The sequence below is a fragment of the Hyperolius riggenbachi genome, chromosome 7 (assembly GCF_040937935.1).
Source record: "Hyperolius riggenbachi isolate aHypRig1 chromosome 7, aHypRig1.pri, whole genome shotgun sequence".
Classification (NCBI taxonomy): domain Eukaryota; kingdom Metazoa; phylum Chordata; class Amphibia; order Anura; family Hyperoliidae; genus Hyperolius; species Hyperolius riggenbachi.
Window position 1 is genome coordinate 236061607 of NC_090652.1, and position 26211 is coordinate 236087817.

The 26211-nt window shown below is 46.0% G+C and overlaps 1 protein-coding gene across 1 annotated transcript in view; it reads right to left on the reverse strand.

The window, feature by feature from the left end:
- Window positions 1–26211, reverse strand: part of MREG (melanoregulin) — a 163112-nt gene that overhangs the window by 103979 nt on the left and 32922 nt on the right. The window contains exon 2 of the mRNA XM_068246993.1: window positions 18714–18788. Within this exon, the coding sequence (XP_068103094.1) occupies window positions 18714–18788 (75 nt within the window). The remainder of the gene's footprint in view (window positions 1–18713; window positions 18789–26211) is intronic.

The following is a 26211-nucleotide window of genomic DNA, read 5'->3' on the forward strand; positions in this document are numbered from 1 at the left end:
GCCCGCCCCCCCACCCCCGGGGGGGCCCCGGAGAATATTTTGGTCGGGATAGTGGGCCCCGGTCTCAAAAAGGTTGGGGACCCCTGCTATAAAGGAGCACTATGATGGAAAATACAATTTAAAATACATGTGTAAACATACTTACGAAATGTATAATTTTCTAAGAAAAAAATTATTTTCTATGTCCTCACTTACAGTTAGTATTAATCTGAGAGCTCTGAACCTCTTTCTGACAAGTTTTGGACTAGTCATCTCCTAATGGGGAAACCTCAAGATTTCCGTTGATCTTTTAAAAGCACTTCCTGGCAAGAAGTGACTACAGTGTGAAGTGACAGGAAGAAGTAGTATAAGGCAGTGCGGAGGCTGGTCAACGATCGTTTCACCCCTCAATGAGGGCTTTCTCGAGACCCTAACCCTAACCTCATACGGTCTCGAGAAAGCCCTCATTGAGGGGCGAAATGATCGTCGACCAGCCTCCGCACTGCCTTATACCACCTCCTGAATGATAAGTATTGCCTGATTGTCAGGGCCGGTTTAAGCAACAATGGGGCCCCAGGGCAAAATAAACCTGGGGGGGCCCCCCCAACAGATACCCCAGAGCAAAAATTGGCATTAAGGGACCTTTTTTGCAGCTGGTACAGTCAGGGTTTGAAGCCCCAATCGGTCGGAGCTCCACATTCTGGCTACCCCAGCCTGCATGGGGGAGAAGGGGTTAAAACGTTTCAGGAGGGGGCACCCCACATAATTTAAAAAAAAAATTCCCACACTCTAAACATAAAAAAAAATTGGGAAAATAGGAAAAAAATGCCAGGGATCTTCATACAGCCATATTGCGGCTGTATAGCGATCCCTGGCCAAAGCGCTGCGGCTGCGTATAGACCCCCTGGAAACCCCGTCAGGAAATGTATTGCTCTTTCTTTTGAAACGTGTAAAATTACACTACCGTTAGGTACTTAAAAAAAAAAAAACTTTAAAATCGATTTTCTCAAAAACTATAAGGTCTTTTTGAAAAATAGTTTTTTCCTCTTATACCCAATGATCTCCTTAACATATCCTGCAAATTTAGGGTTTCTAGAATTTAAGGTGGATTTGCTATTAACCATTAAAGTCAGCTGGTTTTTAAATGTGTATTCTTTTTCCTTTGAAACTTTAAAATCGATTTTCTCAAAAACTATAAGGTCGATTTGAAATTTTTTTCCTCTTGTAGCCACTGGGGGCCCCTACAAGCTCTGGGGCCCTGGGGCAGCTGCCTCCTTTGCCTCTATGGTAGCGCCGGCCCTGCTGATTGTCTTTTACTTCAAATGTTTTTATAGAAGAATCAGATTAAAGTTTGGAATTTTATGGCGAGTTGCTCCTGGATACTCTATTCCTTTTGTATGACATAATGATTGAAGCTTTTTTCATCTGGATGCACACTGTTATTAGTGGACAGTGAAGTTGTAAGGCATAGGTGTGCACTCGCTCTCTCACCTCCTTTGATTTATTGATTATTTTGGCAGCTGGACTAAGGAATTGTCATTCAGTAAGCGTTTTTGAAAATAAAGGAATCCCTCATGAGGAGATGGATTAGTCCAAAACCTGTTGGTAAGAGGTCAGATTAATAACACATGTTGTAAGTGACAGCTACATAAAAAAAGGTCATTTACAGAGCATTTTACTCTGGGACAAACGTAAATCGTATATATGTATGTGTGCATCTATATATTTTACATTTGGAACTGGAAACTTTAGGCAGGGGTCACACTTGTCTTTCCGTTTTCTACACTTTTCAGAAAACTGAAGGACAAGTGTGACCCCTGCCTTACAGCAGCTAATGTAATTAATAGAGAAAACTGTCAAATTGCGCAAGATGTCAGTTTTTTTCCTGCACACAAAATCTGCATTCAAGTGTGACCTAGCCCATTGACTAACATGAGTTCTCAGTTGAAATCAGTTTTTCTGTGCAGAAAACACACGCAAAAGCAGACAAGTGTGATCCTTGCCTCAAAGTAAACCTGAGAGGAAAGGGTTGAAAAGTTTCATTCATACCTATGGCTTCCTCCAGCCCCCTCCAAGCAGATCGCTCCCTCGCCCCCATCCTTCATCTCCTGGGCGCTCCGGTAGATGCCCCGTTATCTTCGGTCAGTTGGGTGTACTGCACACTCCGGGCCGCTGCGCTCCCTTCGCCGGGAGTGTTCTGCCGCTGCACAGTACTACTGCAAATGCACAGTTCTGCACGCTCCCAGCTGCGGGAGCGCCCAAGGGCAGACTGTGCCTGTGCCGACTGGCCGAAGATAATGGGGCATCTACCGGAGCATCCAGGAGGCGGAGGGCGGCGGCGAGGCAGCGATCTGCAGGTAGGGGGCTGGAGGAAGCCCCAGTTATGTATAAAACTTTTCAAACTTTTTTTCGCAGGTACACTTTAAAGCGAGCCCGAGGTGTGCTTAGAGAAAAGTAGGCTACCTGATCCGCAGGGCTGAGCGGATCAGGTAGCTGCAAAAGCCGCCGCTCCTGTGGGCCGCAATGGCCCACTTTCACTTTTCATGCTGCACTGAGAGACTGTGTGTCTCTCATGGCATGCAGGGAGGCGGGGGAGCGGCAGGAGGCGAAACCCTGCAGGAATGTTTAAACAGGGAATTCCTCTCCCCTGTGTTTACCTCCAAGTCGCTAAACTTATATAGCGTGGCGGTGGGGGGGGGGGGGGCAGAGAGCGGCGGTGGGGGAACACAGAGCCATGTCATTAGACAGAGAACATGTCTCTGTGTCCCATCTGCCCCCCGAAGATCCACCTCGGGTTATCTTTTATGCTGGGAATACACCATGCGGTTTGTAGGCAGAAATTATCGATAGATAATTTCCGCCATGTCCGATCTCACTTTCGATCGTTTTACCGCTCGATTTCTGATAGCAGTAAATGGATATTGATAAGAAAAGATAAGAGACTCGAGGGGGAAATCGAGCGGGAAAACAAATCAAAACACGATTGAACGGTAAATCGACTGAAAAAAAAAGCATCGTGTATTTCCAGCATTAAACTTCATTTTTACATGTGTGTGATCTTACATTCTACACTCAATATCTAGCTTTCTGCAGTACAGAAAAGTAAAATATAGAGGTTGCTTAGTGAATGTGCTTTCCATTCATTTTACAAGTCTAAATAAAAGATTGTTTTTAGTACACAAAATAAATCTTCCTGGTTCAATATGTTCTATTTATAAGTTTACTGATCTGGCATTTTTGCTTTAGGCTTCTTCTTATGCTGCGAGTGGAATTCCAGTACTCACTGTTCTATTTAGCATTGAATATTTCAGTATTCTATTTTTATTTCCAGAAGTTACAATTAAAAGCTTATCCCAGGCAGAAATGCTGAGGCCTCTTTCACATTACATAACGCGCGGAGGAAACGCGTGATTTCGTACACGCGTTATGACCTGCGGTGTGACGTCGGGAAGCTGCGGTGCAATGCTGATATGCGCCGGTAGTTTTAATTTACCCGGCGGGAAAACGCCAGCGCCGGACAATACGAAGCTCCCAGATGCGTTACAACGTAACGCTCTGGAACACTTGGTCTAATGTGAAAGTTAACATGAAAGTCAAATAGACTTTCATGTTGACCTTTTAAACCGCATCCTAGGAGCGATCCGTCAAAACGCAGGGATCAGCTCCTAGTGTGAAAGAGCCCTGAAGCTTGCATGTGTCTGTGTATAAGCTCCTTGATTATGTGATGTTAAATAAATCAGTTTTACACCTGATCAGGAAACCCTCCACCAACAGTTTCCTGTAGCATGGACTTACAAAGCTGCTGGCTGCAATATTCTCAGCTAGTTCTGTATTAGTGGCCCTCCCCACCAGCAGTATAAAGTGTTTATGACCCTCCATCTCCAGCAGCAGCACCCAGTTTATGTGACCCTCCCTCCCCAGAAGCAGCAGCAGTGGTGTAACTAGAGATCACGGGGCTCGATAGCAAAACTTTCATGGAGCCTCAGATACAGGCACTCTTAACTGCTTCTGGACGGCGGTGATTGAAATCTAGGCCCTGTTGTGATGCTGTTATTGCTACCAGGGCGTAGATTTCACGTCAACGTTGTCGCGCATACACGCCGCTGCCGCAGATCTTGTCGATGTCTCCCCACCGCAGCTCACTCACCCTGCCGTTTCTATGACGGCAGAGCTCTGTGAGCCGGTCAAGAGCCGATTTACCCGTTTTCCTGACTCTATCATCAATTTAAGCAAATTCCCATTGGCTTACATTGATCACATGGTCAGGAGCCAATGAAAGCTGCTTATGAATGAGTCACAGAGCTCTGCCCTCTCTATGAGTGGGGGGCCTGAGGCGACAGGTGTGCGGCGGTAGCAGCAGGTATGTGTGGCGATTCGTGGAAAGGAGCTGGTTTCTCGCACCAGCGGTCTCTGGTCCTTAAGGGGGCAGAAACTGCTGGTATTGAAGGCTTTAAGCAATGCCACTTGCCCCTACCTTAAAGAGAAACTCCGACCAAGAATTGAACTTTATCCCAATCAGTAGCTGATACCCACTTTTACATGAGAAAAATAATGATTTTCACAAACAGACCATCAGGGGGCGCTGTATGACTGATTTTGTGCTGAAACCCCTCCCACAAGAGGCTCTGGTACCGTACGGTACTCTGGGCAAACTGCCACAATGTAACAATGTTCAGACAGGAAATAGCTGTCTGTTAAAGCCAGACCAGCTAGAAACAGCTCCATAATCTGCCCACAGTAACAATGTCACCATGTAATACAAGTCAGAATGTGAATCTGGGAGAGGAAAGATTTTACAATGAGCAAACACTGACTAAATCATGTATACATAATTATTGTAAAAATGAAGCACTTTTTTTATTACATTATTTTCACTGGAGTTCCTCTTTAAGAATATGAGTTCATTGGGCAGTTTACATTCTCATGCAGCCAACACTGCACATAGTTCATGGGTACTGAGGCAAAGTAGTGCGCAGGCAGGCAGCCTTTTGACCACTGTTCAGGTCTGCATTCTGCAGGTCTCTGGAAGAGAGACCTTTTGTCAGTTTTGGGGAATTTGCATACGTTTGTCATGCAGATTGCCTAGCCACATCCTTTGTAGGCTTGCTCTATATATACCATGTGATATCACAGACCTGGGCTGGTCATAAGGGTTAGTCCTGTGTAAACACTCCTGTAGTGTCAGCCTTGCTCTTTGTTTGAAGATTAGCCTAGAGTAATTCCTGGGACTGCACTTGGCAGGTTCCCTAGTGCAGTTAGGATTGCATATCTGTTTGTTTGTCTGTTGCGATTGTCCTGTCCCAGCGGTGGTCAACAGGAAATTGTTCTGTGTGTCTGGGTGCTAACCGGAACAGCGGTTGTTACTGGTAGTCCCTTCTGATCTGTCTTTCCTGGATCGCACTCGCCTTGCGCTAGTGCTGTGGATTCTTCTGGTCTGCAACTCTCTTGCTGTACTTGGATTGCACTTGCTCTGGCGGAAAGAGCAGTGAATCCAGCTCGCTCTGTTTCTATACTTGGATCGCACTCGCTCTGGCGGAAAGAGCAGTGGATCGTATCTCTCACTTATTCCTGTTTTCGTATATCTGTCTTGTCTGCTACGAACGCTTGCTGGAGGCTCGGTGAGGTAACCGTTAAGCAAGCGCTCGCGTCCTCTGTTTCATGTTTGTCTGTCGGTGGTTAGTTAGGCGTGCTTGTCTCTGTTGTGCTTAACATGCGGAGACCGCGCATAAACGCGTGCACTGTTGTGAATGAGTGCGGTGTTCGCGTTTAGTTAGCGCTTGTTATTTTCCTTATCTCCTCATTGTATATTTGCTGTGCCTTTGCTACTCTCGTGCTCTGCATTGCTGTAGCCTTGTGTCACCTCTGGCAATCGCCTCTCTCGCGATGGCGTTCCTACTTCGTGTCTGCTGTTGTGTATGCACCGTCGCGGGTTGGCGACTAGTTTGGTGCACACACATACAATCTGTCCCTTTGCTCAATCTCATTCGCAATTGCTTCTCAGGCGATTGCGTTCTCACTCGGTTTCCTTTGTTGTGTGTCCGCTGTCGCAGGTTGGCGGCTAGATTGGTGGACATACATACATTCCTCATCTGTGCTTATTCAGTCTTGTGTCGCTGTTAGCAATCGCCATCTCTGGCGATTGCCTTCTCACCTGTTATTCATGGTTGTGTGTGTGGCAGGGCAGAGGAGCTGTTCCTCTGCACTCCACAGCTCCACCTGTCGACAGGAATTTCCCTCTACAGGTGCATTGCACCTTTTGCTGGGTTCCCTCAAATTATACGCTTGTGGAGGATTTCCGCAGTGTCAGCGCACGTCTTGTGCGCTGATCACGGAGAGAATTCCACAATTGTTACAAGTACCCAGTGTGTGTGACTCTCCCTTTCCAGCAGCACCCAGTGTATGTGACTCTCCCTCCCCAGCAGCAGCACCCAATGTGTGTGAGCCTCCCCAGCAGCAGCACCCAGTGTATGTGACCCTCCCTCCCCAGCAGCAGCACCCAGTGTGTGTGAGCCTCCCCAGCAACAGCACGCAGCGTATGTGACCCTCCCTCCCCAGCAACAGCACCCAGCGCATGTGACCATCCCTCCCCAGCAGCACCCAGCGTATGTGAGCCTCCCTCCCCAGCGGCACTCAGTGTATGTGAGCCTCCCTCCCCAGCAGCACCCAGTGTATGTGAGCCTCCCTCCCCAGCAGCAGCACCAAGTGTATGTGACCCTCCCTCCCCAGCAGCAGCACCCAGTGTGTGTGACCCTCCCTCCCAAGCAGCAGCAGCCAGTGTGTGTGACTCTCCCTCCCCAGCAGCAGCACCCAGTGTGTGTGGCCCTCCCTCCCCAGCAGCACCCAGTGTGTGTGATCCTCCCTCCCCAGCAGCAGCACCCAGTGTGTGACCCCCCTCCCTAGCAGCAGCACCCAGTGTGTGTGACCCTCCCTCCTCAGCAGCAGCACCCAGTGTGTGTGGCCCTCCCTCCCCAGCAGCACCCAGTGTATGTGGCCCTCCCTCCCCAGCAGCAGCGCCCAGTGTATGTGAGCCTCCATCCCCAGCAGCAGCACCCAGTGTATGTGAGCCTCCCTCCCCAGCAGCAGCACCCAGTGTATGTGAGCCTCCCTCCCCAGCAGCAGCACTCAGTGTGTGTGACCCTGCCTCCGCAGCAGCAGCACCCAGTATGTGTGACCCTCCCTCCCCAGCAGCAGCCCCCAGTGTGTGTGACTCTCCCTCCCAAGCAGCAGCACCCACCCAGTGTGTGTGACCCTCCCTCCCCAGCAGCAGCAGCACAAAGTGTGTGTGACCCTCCCTCCCCAGCAGCAGCACCCAGTGTGTGTGACCCTTCCTCCCCAGCAGCAGCACCCAGTATATGTGGCCCTCCCTCCCCAGCAGCAGCACCCAGAGTATGTGAGCCTCCCTCCCCAGCAGCAGCACCCAGTGTGTGTGAGCCTCCCCAGCAGCAGCACCCAGTTTGTGTGACCCTCCCTCCTCAGCAGCAGCACCCAGTGTGTGTGACCCTCCCTCCCCAGCAGCAGCACCCAGTGTGTGTGAACCTCCCCAGCAGCAGCACCCAGTGTATGTGATCATCCCTCCTCAGCAGCAGCACCCAGTGTGTGTGACCCTCCCTCCCCAGCAGCAGCACCCAGTGTGTGTGACCCTCCCTCCCCAGCAGCAGCACCCAGTGTGTGTGAGCCTCCCTCCCCAGCAGCAGCACCCAGCGTATATATGACCCTCCCTCCCCAGCACCACCCAGTGTATGTGATCCTCCCTCCCCAGCAGCAGCACATAGGTGTAAGAAGGGTGTCAAGCCTATTGAGTGCTTCTCTGACCCTGCTCTGCCAGCTGTCAGTCTAGGCCTTAAGGCTGACCCTGATTTGCCAACTATCTCTCCTGACCTAATTCTGTTACCATGACTCTGCTATGCCAGCTGCCAGTCATAAACATACCCTAAAGCCTCAACTCTCCTTTGTCAGCCACCAGTTCTGACCTCAGCTTGTGATCCCGACTCTACCCTAACTGCCATAAGCTCCTACCTTGGCGTACGTACAAAAAGGGCGCCCGGACAAAAAGGGCGCGGGGTGTAAACGCTAATTAACAATTAATCATTAATAGCGTTTATAAAAATAGTGTGCTATATTTCGTTTACAAATAATGTTTAACAAATTTATAAATCATTAAATAATGTTTATGAAATCGGCAATTGTGAAAACTTTAATCTTCCCTGTTTCAAAAGTGAAACTTATAATTACGTTTATTAAAATAACGATAATATATGATTAATTTTTATAATTGTATATTATTGTGAATAACCTTCATTTATGGTTTGTTCTTATAATAAAATCTGAAAATATTCTTTATAATGATGATATAAATATAACTACGTTCGTAATAAGTGTTGTAAAACATTAGTAAATATTACTAAAATTGTAGTAAAACTATACCTAAGTCTACTCTCACACAGAACCCTCCCTGTACCTATCCCTAACCCCTAGACCCCCCTGGTGGTGCCTAAACCTAAGACCCCCCTGGTGGTGCCTAAACCTAAGACCCCCCCTGGTGGTGCCTAAACCTAAGACCCCCCTGGTGGTGCCTAAACCTAAGACCCCCCTGGTGGTGCCTAAACCTAAGACCCCCCTGGTGGTGCCTAAACCTAAGACCCCCCTGGTGGTGCCTAAACCTAAGACCCCCCTGGTGGTGCCTAAACCTAAGACCCCCCTGGTGGTGCCTAAACCTAAGACTCCCCTGGTGGTGCCTAAACCTAAGACTCCCCTGGTGGTGCCTAAACCTAAGACCCCCCTGGTGATGCCTAACCCTAACCACCCCCCTTAGTCATCGCTTTATTATGTGGATAATAATGTTTTACAAATTGTGACTCCAAAAAATATATTGCAATTTACATTACGTACTCATCGCTTTATTTTGTGAATAATGTTTTAAAAACAGTAAGGGATAAAACTTTAAATAATGTTTTAATTAGTTAAATAGGATAAATATGTTTAGTATTTTTATAAACGTTATTCGGCACTGGTGCATTTTATAAACGTAAATCACCACAAGCTCAGTTATAAATCATTAAACATCTCCGGGCGCCGTTTGTAAACTTTATTTAGCTCCGGTGCCCTTTTTTCCTGCTCTGCGCCCATTAAACGTTATTTATTATGGGAGTGAATGGCGGCGCCCTTTTTGTCCACTAGCTGCCTGCACCCTTTTTTCCCAGCTCCCCTACCTTGGCTTCCTGTCTGCCTCAACTTCTCCACACTGCAGCGTTTGCCCTCTTGTTCTTGTCTCTGGTAGGGTAATCCCAGGGGTTGCTACCTGGTAGTCACTAGCAGCAAATTAATTCACTGCCCACTGGGGGAGTGATCCATTGACTCTTGTGGGATGTTCTCTGAATACTTACTGTCACCTTGGGGGAGCTCAAGTCTTCCGCCAGTTTGTTGCTAGTCTACATGCAAGAAGTTGGATTATCTATGAAGTGTGACTTCAGCGCTGCGTAATATGTTGGCCAGCGCTGCGTAATATGTTGGCGCTTTATAAATACAATAAATAACTTCACAGAGCCAAGTAATGGTATGTAGCTAATTATGCTTCATAGGAGAACATGCACATACCTCTAAGCCCCTTTCACACTAGCTTTGCAAGTGTGTGCTGCGTTACCCTGTTTTACCACAGGGTGACACAACGGCAATGAAAGTGAATGGGGCTATTCACACTTACAGCGTCAATCCTGATACACGGCCTGCAGCGCGTTACCGCAAGCACTGCACTTAACGCAAGGGGCTTGGGCTACTGGAAGTCTATGGACAAGGCAGGTAGTGTAAATGGCAGAGCATGGTGTGGCAGACTGATGGGAATCCCAGTGACATACTTAACATGCCATTCTACACCAAATAGTTTTCGTTCGATTTCAATTTAAAAATGATGGCTGCCATCTTGGCTATGTTATAACTCCTGTCTTCTCTGTTAGAGAACTGCATCACTAAATGAAGCAGGAAGAGGAAGTGACACGCATGGCCATTGCAAGAGGCTCCTCCACAGGGGTCATAACACGACTTTGTTGGAAGTTGTCTGGCTTAAAGGCATGCCCATGAGAAGTGCTCGGAGTCCCTTTAACAAAAAAGGCATTCACAGCTCAGGTACACTTTAAGGGAATCAACTGCAATCATCTGAGAAAATTCATTTTGGAACAATATATTTTATATGTCTGTCATATTTCATAAGGCCCGGAAGTAAAAAATATGAATTTTGTATCCAAAAAGTGCAAAGAGTGAGTGCACACCAATATGCTGCCTGATCCACACCGTACAAACATCAAATCGGTGCAACCATCCGGTAAGAAACAGGACAATATGAGCAAGAGAAACCAGGAGCAGCTCTCGCTTATATATTATAAAACTCCAAAACTTTAATCAAGAATCTTCTTAAAATGTGGCAGCAATAAAAATAGCATAATACTTATCGTATCCACCAGACACAAATGCAGCAAGGTATTCAAGGTCAACGGGAGGTGCGGAGGAGTCACGGTCGACGATCGTTTCGCCCAGCCATTGGGGCTTTATCAAGACCAATAGCCCCTCTCTACCACACTGAAGTTTATATATCCCATGCTTCTCCCATATCCCAGGTATCTGGCCAATGTCTTACCAGCACAACAAGCGCTCTCACCTGTGTCTCGTTTGACTGTCCGCGCCACTGTGACAACCTCCTTCCCGGCCACATACGTCATTTCCACGATTCAGCATGGTGGATTCCTTGGAACCTGAACTTGAATACCTTGCTGCATTTGTGTCTGGTGGATACGATAAGTATTATGCTATTTTTATTGCTGCCACATTTTAAGAAGATTTTTGATTAAAGTTTTGGAGTTTTATAATATATAAGCAAGCTGTTCCTGGATTCTCTTGCTCATATTGGATTACAAGTAAAAAATATTAATCTCTGTATAAAGTAGCTCTACTAATCTTGCATACTGCATGAAATAGAGACATCCCCATAGAAACTGGTGGATTCAGAGCTTGATGTGTTCATTTGGCCAACGTGCAAATTGTTTTTCTGCTACCTGTGACTCTTGTTTTACAGGCAAAGTGGCTGTTATATGTACTCGTGATATCACATGGGTGTCTTCTGCTACACATATTGATGATTGTACAGTTAGGACTTGTGTCAGGAGTCTTGGAGTGGCAGAAGACTGCACTGATTCTCACAGAGAGGAGCAATGAAGAGACACCCTTGTGAGTCTCAACATAAGCCAGGTAAATGAAAGCAGTGATGCCAGTAATATGGTGGTTCACTTGTGATAACCTGCAGAGTACTTCCATTATCGTTCAAAGCAACGCTAAAGGCCCGTACGTACCTACCGATTTTTTTTCAACGACGACCAGTGATTTTTTTGAGGGACAAGTAGTCGTTTACACATCATGCACAATAACGACCATCACGGCAGATCGGATCTTTAAGATCCCCGACATCTCCCATGCAAAGTACACTTAAAGTCTTGTTCGCGCCCATCATGTAACGTCGCGTGACATCACGCATACCTGCCAGTCGGAAGATGGATCAGGGGAGCAATCGTCATCAGGGAGACGTCAGTGGATCCATCTCCCTGCATCGCGAGGTGAGTACATATCTTAACCGCCCTGGCGGTAAGCCCGAGCTATGTTCGGGCTAGCCGCCGCAGGGGATCACATGGCCCCGGGAGGTTTTTTTGTAAAATAAAAGTTGCTCTATATGCTTCAGCTAGCACTTCGCTAGCTAATTATGTCCCCCAAGTCCTTCCGGTCCCCACCGATCGCCCCCGTAATACGTACCCCCAGGGATCCCGCGATGGCGCAGCCTCCCAATGAGGGAGGATCGGGACTGCGCATGACGTCATGTCTGATCGTCGCCATTGCAACGAGTGAAGCTGGGTCGTGAAGCTGCGGCTCTCGCGGGATTGCGGAGGGGTAAACATTGCCAGCCAATCGGGGGGTTTAGTTAGGTGTCGGGGAACTTAATTAGCTAGCGAAGTGCTAGCTTAGGCATATAGAGCAACTTTTATTTTAAAAAATCCTCCCGCGGACGCAGCCTCTAAAACAGCGTGCCGCCAGGGAAGTTAAGGCTAGGTCCACACTTGTCCAGTCCAGATCAGATCCATTTCAAACGGATCCGATTTGGTAATTTTTTTTCCGTTTATTCCTATTATAATGTATTTGCAGCATACGTTTCCAGTCCATGGAAGCATATGGCCGGGAAGGGGGGGCCGCCAAACTGGAGGGAAAAGCAGCAAGGATGGGTGTGGTAGCGGTCGGCGAGGAGGGGGGTCCCCCCCCTCACCTGGTGCCCCTGTCCCCGCTCCCCTCCAGCTATTTGCGTAAAAAGTTGTTAATATATAATGTAGGGAGCACAAGTAGGGGATGCGCTTACCTTCCTCTCTTGCGCTCCACCGCTCGCCGCTAGACTTCCTGCAATGTCGCCCTCTATACTTCTGAGGGTAGCATTGCAGGAAGTGGCGCAGCGAGTGGAGGAAGTAAGAAGAGAAGATAGGCTTACCCGCTCACTGCGGACATTACATTTAACAACTTTTTGCACAAATAACTGGAGGGGGAGCTGGCATGGGTGACTCAGGTGAGAGGGGGGTGACCCCCTTTCCGCCGCTCGCTGTCATCCCCATCCTGGCTGCTACCACCTCCAGCATGGCGGCCCCCTCTCCACCCACAGACTGGGACACAGAAAAGGATCAGTTTCTGTGTCCAAAGCTGCCTGTGTAGAGGGGGGTCCGTTTTACTAGTGATTTTCACTACCCCTCCGTATATCCGGGGTCCGTGAAAATCATGCAAATCCGGACTGTCTGTTCAGTTTTTCAAAACGGATCCCCTTGAACGCAGATGGATCCGTTTTGAAACTGAGTGTAGAAGGCTGCTAATTTTAACATTGGTGTCCGTGGCTCTATTTTTGAGTGGCTCCGTTTTTTATCTGGGCCAAAAAACTGACCAGTGTGTTGCCAGATTTCTATTTTTTTCACTGCAAGTTACACTGGAGTTGTTATAGGGTACTTTCACACTGACACATTACATTATGTTGTAATGGACGTTGATTGGGAAAGTTATAAGGTTGTGATCTGAGAGAGGAATTTAATCTATTTAATAAAACATTGCTTTCCTGATTTCGGAGCAAGGACTCAGGTCCCTTTAACCAGTTCGGCCTATCTGGACGAGCTTCATCGTCCAGATAGGCACTGCTGCCGCCGGCTGGTGCGCACGATCGGGCGCGCCCCCGCGCGCGCTCCCGCTGCCGGCCGCTAGCCCCCCGATCAGTGAATGGGTGTCATACTCACGTGGCTCTGCTCCATCCGCGGCGTCTTCCGTGTGTGGCTACAGTCCCGCACTGGCGTCCGGTGGTCTCTGCGCGTTGCTGGCTGTTGTTTGGCTACGACGGTCGGGGGCGTGCGTACGTCCATGCGGAATGGCGTCAGGTCACGCATACGCATGCGCGGGACTATGGCGGACATTTGTACGCATGCGCAGCATTCGAGATCGCGCGCCAAAGTGCGGCCCTGCCCCTATAAAAGGTGGTCCCTTCCCAGCGTTCAGTGCTGTTCGTTCTGACAGCTAGTTTGGTGTTCAGCGGTTCCCTCTTGACCAAGCCTGATTTCCTGTCTGATCTTCTGTTGTGACCCAGCCTGTTTGACTATCCTGATTCTCCTGCCCTGACTCGGATTGCTATTGGACTCTGCTCTTGCCTGCCCCCTGCCCTGACTCGGATTGCTATTGGACTCTGCTCTTGCCTGCCGCCTGCCCTGACCCGGATTGCTATTGGACTCTGCTTTTGCCTGCCGCCTGCCCTGACCCGGATTGCTATTGGACTCTACTCTTGCCTGCCGCCTGCCCTGACCCGGATTGCTATTGGACTCTGCTCTTGCCTGCCGCCTGCCCTGACCCGGATTGCTATTGGACTCTGCTCTTGCCTGCCGCCTGCCCTGACCCGGATTGCTATTGGACTCTGCTCTTGTTTGCTGCCTTCCCTGACCCGGATTGCCTCAACGGATTTACCCTTACTGGATTACTCCAGTGGCACTGTTCTCCCAACCACCAGCTGAGACTATCCCAGTAGTGACCTGGTGAACACTAGGCAGCTAAGTCCAGCTTTCCCTTTGGGGTTTGTTGGTGAACGCCCGTGGGCGCTTAGATCCCATTACTGGGTAACGTCTCCTCCATCGGTGGAAGGGTCAACAGTGTCCGAAGACATAACAATGGGAATATAATTCCCATTCACCGATCTAACTTCCCCGCAGAAATACCGACGCTTTCTCTCCAGAGAGCGCGGTATTTCTGCCCCCAGGAAACTTCTCCCCAGCATTTTAGTTCCTGGTAGTGTTGGGCGAACACCTAGATGTTCGGGTTCGCGAACGTTCGCCGAACATCGCCGCGATGTTCGGGTGTTCGCGCCGAACTCCGAACATAATGGAAGTCAATGGGGACCCGAACTTTCGTGCTTTGTAAAGCTTCCTTACATGCTACATACCCCAAATTTGCAGGGTATGTGCACCTTGGGAGTGGGTACAAGAGGAAAAAAAATATTTGAAAAAGAGCTAATAGTTTTTGAGAAAATTGATTGTAAAGTTTCAAAGGAAAAACTGTTAAATGTGGAAAATGTCATGTTTCTTTGCACAGGTAACATGCTTTTTGTCGCCATGCAGTCATAAATGTAATACAGAGAAGAGGTTCCAGGAAAAGGGACCGGTAACGCTAACCCAGCACAAGCAGCAGAACACGTGACGGAACAGGAGGAGGCGCAGGAGGAGAAGGCCACGCTTTTTGAGATACAACATCCCAGGCCTTGCATGAGGACAAATAGCGTGCGGATATAGCAATGCTTTTTGCCGCCATGCAGTCATAAATGTAATAAAGATGAGAGGTTCAATAAACAGGGACCGGCAACGCTAACACAGCAGCAGCAGCAGCAGCACACGTGATGGAACAGGAGGAGGCGCAGGAGGAGAAGGCCACGCTTTTTGAGACGCAACCCAGGCCTTGGATGAGGACAAAAAGCGTGCGGATATAGCAATGCTTTTTGCCGCCATGCAATCATAAATGTAATACAGATGAGAGGTTCAATAAACAGGGACCGGAAACGCTAACCCAGGCCAGCAGCAGCAGCAGCACACGTGATGGAACAGGAGGAGGCGCAGGAGGAGAAGGCCACGCTTTTTGAGACACAACATCCCAGGCCTTGCATGAGGACAAATAGCGTGCAGATATAGCAATGCTTTTTGCCGCCATGCAGTCATAAATGTAATAAAGATGAGAGGTTCAATAAACAGGGACCGGCAACGCTAACCCAGCAGCAGCAGCAGCACACGTGATGGAACAGGAGAAGGCGCAGGAGGAGAAGGCCACGCTTTTTGAGACACAACATCCCAGGCCTTGCATGAGGACAAATAGCATGCGGATATAGCAATGCTTTTTGCCGCCATGCAGTCATAAATGTAATAAAGATGAGAGGTTCAATAAACAGGGACCGGCAACGCTAACCCAGCAGCAGCAGCAGCAGCAGCACACGTGATGGAACAGGAGGAGGCGCAGGAGGAGAAGGCCACGCTTTTTGAGACACAACATCCCAGGCCTTGCATGAGGACAAATAGCGTGCGGATATAGCAATGCTTTTTGCCGCCATGCAGTCATAAATGTAATAAAGATGAGAGGTTCAATAAACAGGGACCGGCAACGCTAACCCAGCAGCAGCAGCAGCAGCAGCACACGTGATGGAACAGGAGGAGGCGCAGGAGGAGAAGGCCACGCTTTTTGAGACACAACATCCCAGGCCTTGCATGAGGACAAATAGCGTGCGGATATAGCAATGCTTTTTGCCGCCATGCAGTCATAAATGTAATAAAGATGAGAGGTTCAATAAACAGGGACCGGCAACGCTAACCCAGCAGCAGCAGCAGCACACGTGATGGAACAGGAGGAGGCGCAGGAGGAGAACACAATGCTATATAGTGTGGCTGAGCGAGGTACACAGAGTGGCAGTAAACACAATGCTATATAGTGTGGCTGAGCGAGGTACACAGAGTGGCAGTAAACACAATGCTATATAGTGTGGCTGAGCGAGCAGTGTACTACTGTTCCCAGCAGACACAGAGTGGCAGTAAACACAATGCTATATAGTGTGGCTGAGCGAGGTACACAGAGTGGCAGTAAACACAATGCTATATAGTGTGGCTGAGCGAGCGGTGTACTACTGTTCCCAGCAGCAACACACAATGACTGGGGGGACCCTGGCTAGCGTGGCTGGAGCGCGAACTACCCTGCCTGCCTACCCAAAGCTAAACCCACAGACAAATGGCGGAGATATGACGTGGTTCGGGTATTTATTTACCCGAACCACGTGACAGTTCGGCCAATCAGAGCGCGTTCAGGTCCGAACCACGTGACCTGTTCGGCCAATCACAGCGCTAGCCGAACGTTCGGGGAACGTTCGGCCATGCGCTCTTAGTTCGGCCACCTGATGGTGTTCGGCCGAACTCGAACATCACCCGAACAGGGTGATGTTCTGCAGAACCCGAACAGTGGCGAACACTGTTCGCCCAACACTAGTTCCTGAATGCGAGATCGTTCGCATCCAGGACTTTTTTCACTGTGGCCAAATAATAAACTGCACCCACATACATTTTTAATAAAAAAAAATTATTATTTTACATTTAAAATTAGCAGTTTCCCTCCCACACCAAAAATTACCCACATACACTTTTTTATAAAAAAAAAAAATACAATTAAAAAAAAAAAAAAGACATAAATAGTTACCCAAGGGTCTGAACTTTTTAAATATGCATGTCAAGAGAATATGTTATTATATTATTTAACCACTTCCGGATTCTCGGTGCGTATATGTACGCCCCTGAATCCTGAAGTGTATTCCATGGAAACGTTCCATGTCAGTTCACGGAGGGTGTCTCCGTGAACACCCTGCGAGCCGATCGGCGGCTCGCAGGGTAAATGTAAACACACGGGGAAGATCTTCCCCGGTGTTTACATGTATACGGCGCTGCTGCGCAGCAGCGCCGTAGAGGAGATCGGCGATCCCCGGCCTCTGATTGGCCGGGGATCGCCGGCATCTGATAGGCTAAAGCCTATCCCATCAGGCGCAGGAAGGAAATCCGTCCTGCGCCGCTCACAGGGGGAGGGAGAGGGAGGGAAGGGGAAGGAGGCCAGGAAGCGCTGCGGAGGGGGGCTTTGACAAGCCCCCCCCGCAAGCGGAAGCAGCCGACGGCGATCAGACCCCCCCAGCAGGACATCCCCCCTAGTGGGGAAAAAAGGGGGGAAGTCTGATCGGCCTGGCTGCTATCTGATCGGTGCTGCGGGCTGGAGAGCCCACACAGCACCGATCATCAAAACATAGCGTGGTACAGAAGTGGTTAAAATTATAAGCTTATAAATAGTGATGGACGCAAATTGAAAAAATGCACCTTTATTTCTAAATGAAATATCGGCACCATAAATTGTGATAGGGACATCGTTTAAACGGTGTAATAACCAGGACAGATGGGCAAATAAAATACATGAGTTTTAATTACGGTAGCGTATATTAATTTCAAACTATAATGGCCAAAAACTGAGAAATAATGAATTGTTTTCATTTCTTTCTTAATCTTCCTGTTAAAATAGATTTAGAAAAAAATAATTCTTAGCAAAATGTACTACCCAAAGAAAGCCTAATTAGTGTCGGAAAAAACAAGATATAGATCAATTCATTGTGATAAGTAGCAATAAAGTTATAGGCGAATGAATGGGAGGTGAACGTTGCTCGGATGCATGAGATTTTCGGACTGCGGTGCTGAACCGGTTAAAGAGGAACTGCAGTGAAAATAATGAAATACAAAAAAGTGCTTCATTTTTACAATAATTATGTATAAATGATTTAGTCAGTGTTTGCCCATTTTAAAATCTTTTAAATCCCTGATTTACATTCTGACATTTATTACATGGTGACATTTTTACTGTTGGCAGGTGATGTAGCTGCTGCATGCTTTTTTGGCAGTTGGAAACAGCTGTAAACAGCTATTTCCCACAATGCAGCAAGGTTTCACAGACAGGAAACTGCCAGGAGTACGTACTCCGAGTTTCTTGTGGGAGGGGTTTCACCACAATATCAGTCATACAGCGCCCCCTGATGGTCTGTTTGTGAAAAGGAATAGATTTCTCATGTAAAAGGGGGGATCAGCTACTGATTGGGATAAAGTTCAATTCTTGGTCGGAGTTTCTCTTTAAGGACCAGAGACTTTTTTTTTAACTTCCTGATCACTGTGATTGGTTCACAGTGATCATGAGGTCAGGAGCCAATGAAAACGGCTCCAGACCGATGTATGGAACGCCACTGTCTTTAGACAGCAGAGATCTGTGCCAGCGGGGACGCGCTTTTGCATCCCATGCTCAAGAGCCACCAGTTTTAAAACTACACCGCATCAGGCTTAGGTAGAATCAAGTGTGACGTAGTTTTAACTCTTGGCGATTTAAAGCGTGAAATAAAAAAGAAAAACTATATACCGGTATATAAAATATTGCAATAATAGTTTGTTTGTTTTTTATTTTGAGTGACACCTGCAAGTAGTATTTCAGAGAATTGATTTCCTGCTGTATGAGAAAACATAATTTGGAGAACTAAACTGTTATCATTACACAAAAATAACAAAGAAGCAACACAATCAAAACACTACACATTCTTATCAAAAGGCACACCTAACATGAAAGACAGTAAAATCCACTGGCAGACTCACCAGTTGGGGCGTTATTGCACAAGGCTTTGCTGATGATTTGCTTGGGAACTTGAAGTGCTCCATGGAGATGAAAGCCTAAAATGATATATAAAAAGTTGATGTATGTACGTTGCAATCACAAAAGCAACATTTGATCAATACCATTACAGCTGTTAAAGTTCCAAATATTTAAAGACTATTAAATAAATAAAAGTGATGACTAGGCATATGTGAGTTAGTCCCTGAATAATTCTCTTGATTTGAATAGTAGGCAAGCTTTTTCGGACATGGTGCTCCTCATTGAGGTACTCCTCATTGATTCTCCTCATTGGTTCTCCTCATTGGTTCTCCTCTGAATGTTTTGCAATTGTTTGTTTATAATGTATCCCCTTATTCAGTGTACAGTGTGGCCTAGTATGTTAGCACTTCCAAAATAAAGCATAATTACACGTACTTATAGTAATTCTTACCATATATAAGTCACATCCATATACTGGATCACCTAGTCAAAAGAGTAAGAGGACACCTGCAGCATAAGGGGCCTAATTACGTAGGTAGCATGGTGGCCAAATGGCCATAGCACTCTTGTAGCACTATAGGTTGAGGTTCAGATCCACTGTTTGCATGAAGTTTATATTGTGCAGGTTGCCTTGGTTGCTCTGATTCCCTGTGAAAAACGTACTGGTAGGTTAGCTGGATTGCCCCTAAAATTGCTTGTAGAATGTTTATAGGGACATTCGATTATTACTTTATCATTACATCTTAAAAATGATGATTAACCATAAAGAAGAAATGGCATCCTGAGTACAAAATAGTTATCTGTGGTGCCTGGTGGACAGAGCAAGTAGACCAGGATAACTATTTGGACTCTCCATCCTGATGGGCATAAATAGATATGGGATAGATTAGAGCCAAAGATGGCTAGTGTGTTAGGCTTTAGGTTAGTGTTTGGCTCAAGTTATTTTTTTCGTATAGTTATCTGAACAAAACACTAAAGTACAATATAGAGACATCACTTTGTCACCTAGTCCTGTTTGTCATCCACTGTTTCTTATAATATTAAAGCTACTGAGACTCTGGTGCTGAAGATACTCAATTATGAGAGAGAAATACACAAAAATCTCTCTTCATCAGACAACACAATACATTATAGCTAATATTTCGGCGTGTTTAGGTTTTGCCACAACTGTGCTAGCTCTGACAGATTTTGGCATCACTATCCTCCTTCTTTTATGTGATTGAAATAACAATGGAAAGTGCAGATGCCATGTATTGTGCCTCTCCTCCCCTGTGTCAGGTGGTCACAACATCTGTCAATTGTCCTGGTAATGCTACTGATCACTTTTTCAAATCTGCCAGTGACCTATTGACACCAGCATAACAGAACAAAAAGACTTTTAATTGATTTGGAACGTTCTAATGATTGAAAGAGCAATTGGACACAGGAGAAAATGTAAATCATGTTTGTGGGGGATGAGCAACCAGGGACTGATGGCTACATTGCTTTGTATTGTGTTCAGCAGTATTATGTTACCATATCCATATGATCAATTTTCAACACTATATGGCTAACTTAAAAGGGAATTGCAGTGAAAATAATGTAATGAAAAAAAGTGCTTAATTTTTACAAAAATTATTTATAAATTATTTACACAGCGTTTGCCCATTGTAAAATCTTTCCTCTTCCTGACTTGCATTCTGAAATGTATCACATGGTGACATCTTTACAGGTGATGTCTGTGATGTCTGTGGAAAGAGATGCTGCTTTTTTGATATTTGGAAACAGATGTTATTTCCCACAATGCATCAAGGCTCCAGTGTGATGTACAGTGGCTTGCAAAAGTATTCGGCTCCCTCGAAGTTGCCTGCCTCTCAATCCGGCGCCCTGCAGTTATTTATTTGTAAAAAATGTTTGGAATCATGTATGATTTCGTTCCACTTCTCACGTGTGCACCACTTTGTATTGGTTTTTCACGTGGAATTCCAATAAAATTGATTCAGGTTTGTGGCAGTAATGTGACAAAATGTGGAAAACTTCAAGGGGGCCGAATACTTTTGCAAGCCACTGTAAGTACCTAGGTGCTGATATCACACTGTGGGAGGGGTTTCACCACAATATCAGCCATACAGAGCCCCCTCATGATCCGTTTCAGAAAATGTAAAGATTTCTCGTGGGAAAGGGGGTATCAGCTACTGGTTGGAATGAAGTTCAATCCTTGGTTACAGTTCCTCTTTCACCATGAAGAGTAGTGGTGTGTAAACAGAAGATAGTGGAGTGAATAGGATGCAGTACTGTATTACTACTTGAATGAATGGAGAACTGACATTTTTTTGTCCGTTCTCTCTGCCCCGTTTCTATGGGTGTGCAAACTGTGCAATCGCCAAGGGCGCTGGATTGAGAGGCAGGAGGGGGGCGGGCACAGTGTATTTTCAACTCACCTTCTGCTGCCGATCCCCCGCAGACTCTATCTGCTTCCTCTCCCAGGCCAGGAGTCCGTCGCATTGGTAACAGCGCCCCCTGTGATGACGTGACCGCATGTCATCACAGGGGGCGCTGTTACCAATGCGACAGAAGCCGGAACAGGAAGGAGATAGAGACTGTGGGGGATCGGCGGCAGTAGGTGAGTTGTAAAGCACTATGCCCGCTCCCCCCCCCACTTCCCCGCTGCTGCGGGGCACCTACCTATCTAACCTTTACTCTGGGCACCTACTTATCTAACCTATACTGGGGGAACCTACCTATCTAACCTATACTCGGGGCACCTACCTATCTAATCTATACGCGGGGCACCTACCTATATAACCTATACTGGGGCACCTACCTAGCTAACCTATACTGTGGGCACCTACCTTTCTAACCTATACTGAGGGAACCTACCTACCTAACCTATACTCGGGGCACCTACCTATCTAACCTATACTGGTAGCACCTACCTATCTACCCTATACTGGGGGAACCTACCTATCTAACTTATACTGGGGGCAACTATACTGACTACCTATATTGAAGGCAACTACCTATCTAAAATATATCGAGGGCACCTACCTATCTAACCTATACTGGTGGCAACTATACAGGCTACCCTATACTGGAGGCACCTACCTATCTAACCTATACTGGGGGCAACCAAACCTGACTACCTATACTGGGGGACACCTATAGCTGGCTAACTATACTGGGGGAAACTAGACCTGGCTAACTTATACTACGGGCACTAAGGCCTCGTTCACATCTGCTGAGAAACGTGTGAAAGCGCGTGGTAAAAAAAGCATGCGTTTGTGCGCGCTTTAGTGCACGTTTCTGTGCGTTGCACTGCGCTTCTTTAAAGTACGTTTTTCTTACTGTACCAGTAGCAGTTGTCAATAAAGCTTTGTTTTTATATGTAAATGTGTTTTTTTTCCCAATTAGGGGCAAAAAACGCATGCACTCTATGCGCTTATACGCGCTTCTATGCGCTAAAAAAGCGCACCCGTTCACTTGCATTGATGTGCGCTTTACAGCTCAATGCACAGAAATGCATGCAACCCTACGTTTTTGTAACACTGCTCAGCACAGCGCATAGATGTGAACCAGCTACATTTAATTACATGGGAAAATAAATACCTTGCTGAACGCACAGGGCAGTGCGCTGTGAAAAGTGCAAAGAAACATCCCTGATGTGAATGAGGCCTTATACCTGGCTCCACGATGTGGGGGGTGGGGCCTGGTTTTTTACACCCTCGCCCTGAGCACAATTTAGAGTAGAAACTTCCCTGCATTAAGCATATGGCCACAGTTTCTATGCAATAGCAGTGTCCTCAGTTTTTTTGTAAATTACAGCTATTGCAATGTGTGCACCCTGCCGCTGCTCACACAGTCTTCTGCAAAATGTCATTTGGTTAAAGCTTAAAGAGAATCTGTACTGTCCGATTCATACAATAAAAAACATACCAATCGAGTCACTGTGATCTCCTGGATCCCTCTCTGCCTTTTCTGCTGCTCCCCGCTGCGATCCTGGCTTTTAATTGCCAGGTTTAGGCAGTGTTTACAAACAAAAAACATGATCGCTAACCAGGAAGTGATATTTGTGTGTGTGTGTGTGTGTGTGTGTGTGTGTGTGTGTGTGTGTGTGTGTGTGTGTGTGTGTATGTATGTATGTATATATATATATATATATATATATATATATATATATATATATCTCATGTTACAGTATACTACAAGTTTTCATTACATAGTGATTTGTCTTGCACTTCAGCCAGGGATTCTCAGTTTCTTAGCATGGGCATCTCCCTACCCCCTCAAACAAGCTGAAACGGAGAGCAGAGACCTGTCTGTGAGGGATAAACAAAGCACACACACAGAGCCTGCAGGGGGCATGGAGGGGGCATGCATAACTTCTCCATATCTCTGGGTCAACAAAGCTTGACAAAGAAAAGAATATTAGATATATTACAGAGACAGTGCAACTAGAAAAGGCTGCAGTAATCCAGACCACATTAGAACAGGTATAGGAACTTATAGGATAAAAGAAATAAGGCTGAAAATGTTGTTACAGAGTTTCTGTGGCAGGGCTTGCGTTGGGGTCTGGATTTTGCAAACATCTGCCTTGGAGCGAAGCATGAGTAAATTTGTCTTTTAGAATATGTTTGAATAAGGCACTGAAAACTCCATGTCATTAGTTTCACGGTTGAACCAGTCGGCACAGTACAGTGCAAAAAAGAGCACCAGAAAAATACCACTTCGAGTTTTGCCCCACAATATGTTTCTAGGCTTACATGAACTTGACCTAGCCATATCCCTCAACCTTAAAGAGTAACTGTCAGGCTGCAAAAGCTAATTTAAACCTCTATTCTCCTGTGTTAAACAGTGTAGAAGGAAGCCAAAAAGGCAATACTGAAGTTAAAAATCTCTCTTACTTTTGATGTGTGCTGAACAGCAAGGCTGTTATTCCCAAGCTCTTAAGAGGCCGAGAGGCCGCATACCATACTGTAAAGCATTCTGGGGCTGCTTCTTCCCACCTTGGGTCCTCCCCTCTGCTGCTAGTGAGAAGTTACAGGCTCATGTTACAGCAGCTTGTAACGCAGTCCAGCTCACAGCACTGAAAAATCTCCAGGCAGAGTATACTGCATGAGTCCGCTATTGTTCCTAGCCACATGGCTAATTAATATTCACTGCACAGTAGTGTTGTCTTTTTTCTGAGTGGAATCATCAGGAAGCAGGGAGGACATGACGACACGTTTGGCTTCATAGAAGACAGACAAACATGGAACCTGCCATGAGCTGTCAGGAGCATCATTATCTGCAAATACTATATAAAAATTCTGTGAAATCCAAACGTGGACAGTGAAATGCATATGTAATGTAAGTAGAGCCAATCTTTAGCTACTGATATATGTGTTTTTTTTTCTCTGAGACCCTATACCTAACAGCTCCTCTTTAAACACATTTCTATTACCAGCTATGCCACCAGTTATTTCTTTTTTTTAAATTCTAGTAATAGTAATAATTTCCTCAGTATAAGAAAATTCCTCCTTCATAACCTAGTCATAACTCACCTAATGCGAAATTATTTCCCCCTCCATACTTTAGCTGCGCCTAACTAATCCAAAATGGAATCCACCCCGCACTCCTCCCAAAAAATGTAACTATATTGTCCCCTAACACACAGGCTGCCCTAACACAGAATACTATTCCCCTCCATGTCCTGGCTTGCCACCTGTCCTCCACCAACTAAAATAATCAAACACCTAAACATTCTGAAATATACACCTAACAAAGGTGTCTACCATTGAAACTTCCCGTACCAAAATCTTGACCAGTGTCCAGCATATAAACTACACAGCCATGAAAAGAACAAGGCCAAGATTACAGTGAATGGTGTGCTAAATCATTTTTCTCCTTTAATTCATAGCTTTATAGCTAATGACTTCTAAACAGAAAAGAGATGAACTTGCACAATGTAGGACTTCTGGTGTGAAATGTGCCAGTTCATCTCTGTTATGCCTTGAAAGTGACACAGAAGCGGAAAAAACCTTATGATATAATGAATTGTATGAGTAGTGTGGATAATTAATAGAACTTTAGTAGGAATGAAAAGAGTCTCATATTTTTATTTTCAGATATAATGCTTTTTTCATAACATGGCATCATTCTTTAATGGTTGCAGTTTACAAACTACACTCTGCATTTTAAACTATGAAACAGAGCAGAACTAATTACCCTTTACACTTCTATGCAGTAAAATCTTATCTGAAGTTGTCTTTGTTTCTTTGATGAATAAGTGCTTCAGAAAGTAGCACTGTTCTCTGACTAAAATAGTCAGAGAGCTCAGAGAAGCTCTTTTGCATAGATAACAAGTGAAGTTTCTTAACTCTTCCCGTGCTGGAAACAATATGAGACTCATATTTGTGCTACTAATGTTCTATTTCTTAGCTGTACTGCACCTACAATTCATTATATCATACATTTATTTTTGCTTCAGATTCCCTTGAAGTCACTAGCATTAAAGCGCTGAATGATTGGGCATAAGCTAGTTGTGTGATCATATCTTTTCATACTATTGGATACAAGAGTTGGTGGATTAAAATACAGTATGTTCAAGGGTTTTTTTTAAATATTTTTTGTATGTGTGTAGCGAGCGATAAGCCATTTTGTTTATTCTTGTGAGTATAATTTCACTGTGGAGACAGAAAAAAACAGATGCACGCATGCAGATTATCCAAATGGGTCCACAGTAGTATTCTTTTTTTCACAAAACAAACACTCTTAACAGGAATTTGTGCTATTTACGGTAAGAAGGTGTGAAATGGCACCTTCAAGGTGACAAAGTCAGTTTCTATCAACAAGTGATGCTGTTCCTTGAATAATATCAGTAATTACATTTACACAGCACAGGCATGTTTTCTGCATTTATACTGTGAATACTGAACAAATAATGTCATTTACTATCGCTCAAAAAATTCTCATGATCCACATTTCAAACCACGGTCTACAGCCAATTCTGGAAGAAGTTGGTATCCAATGTATTTTTGGTTATATTGGGAAAAAACCCAAGCAAACACTGGGGAGGTGTGAGAAAAGCGATTGTTAATTCACTAACATTTTAGTCTCATCCCCTTTGTTTTAATATAACCCAGGCAAGCAAACAAATATTTTTCCACATAACTACAGGCAGTTTGTGAAAATTCCAATTGAGGTTTGCAAGATCACTCATGGTATCCTCTCTGGAGATGGTTAGAGATCTGTGAAGAGTTATTTCTTAAAACATCTTCACAGATCTCTAACCATCTCCAGTGTGGATACCATCTCCAGTGATGGCCCTCTTAGTGTAAGCCTCTATAATGATACACACTCCACAATGTCTGGACTCTATCCCTCAGGTGATACAGTTCAGGACCGCCTGCAATACTGACATGCCACCAGCCTAGATGCTAGCGATGCCTCCTGTTGCTATTGAGAGGGGAAGTGGGACGATGGCACGGTGCGTAACAGAGCAGCACAGAGTAGACAGGCTAAACCATCGGCTCGGCTGACACC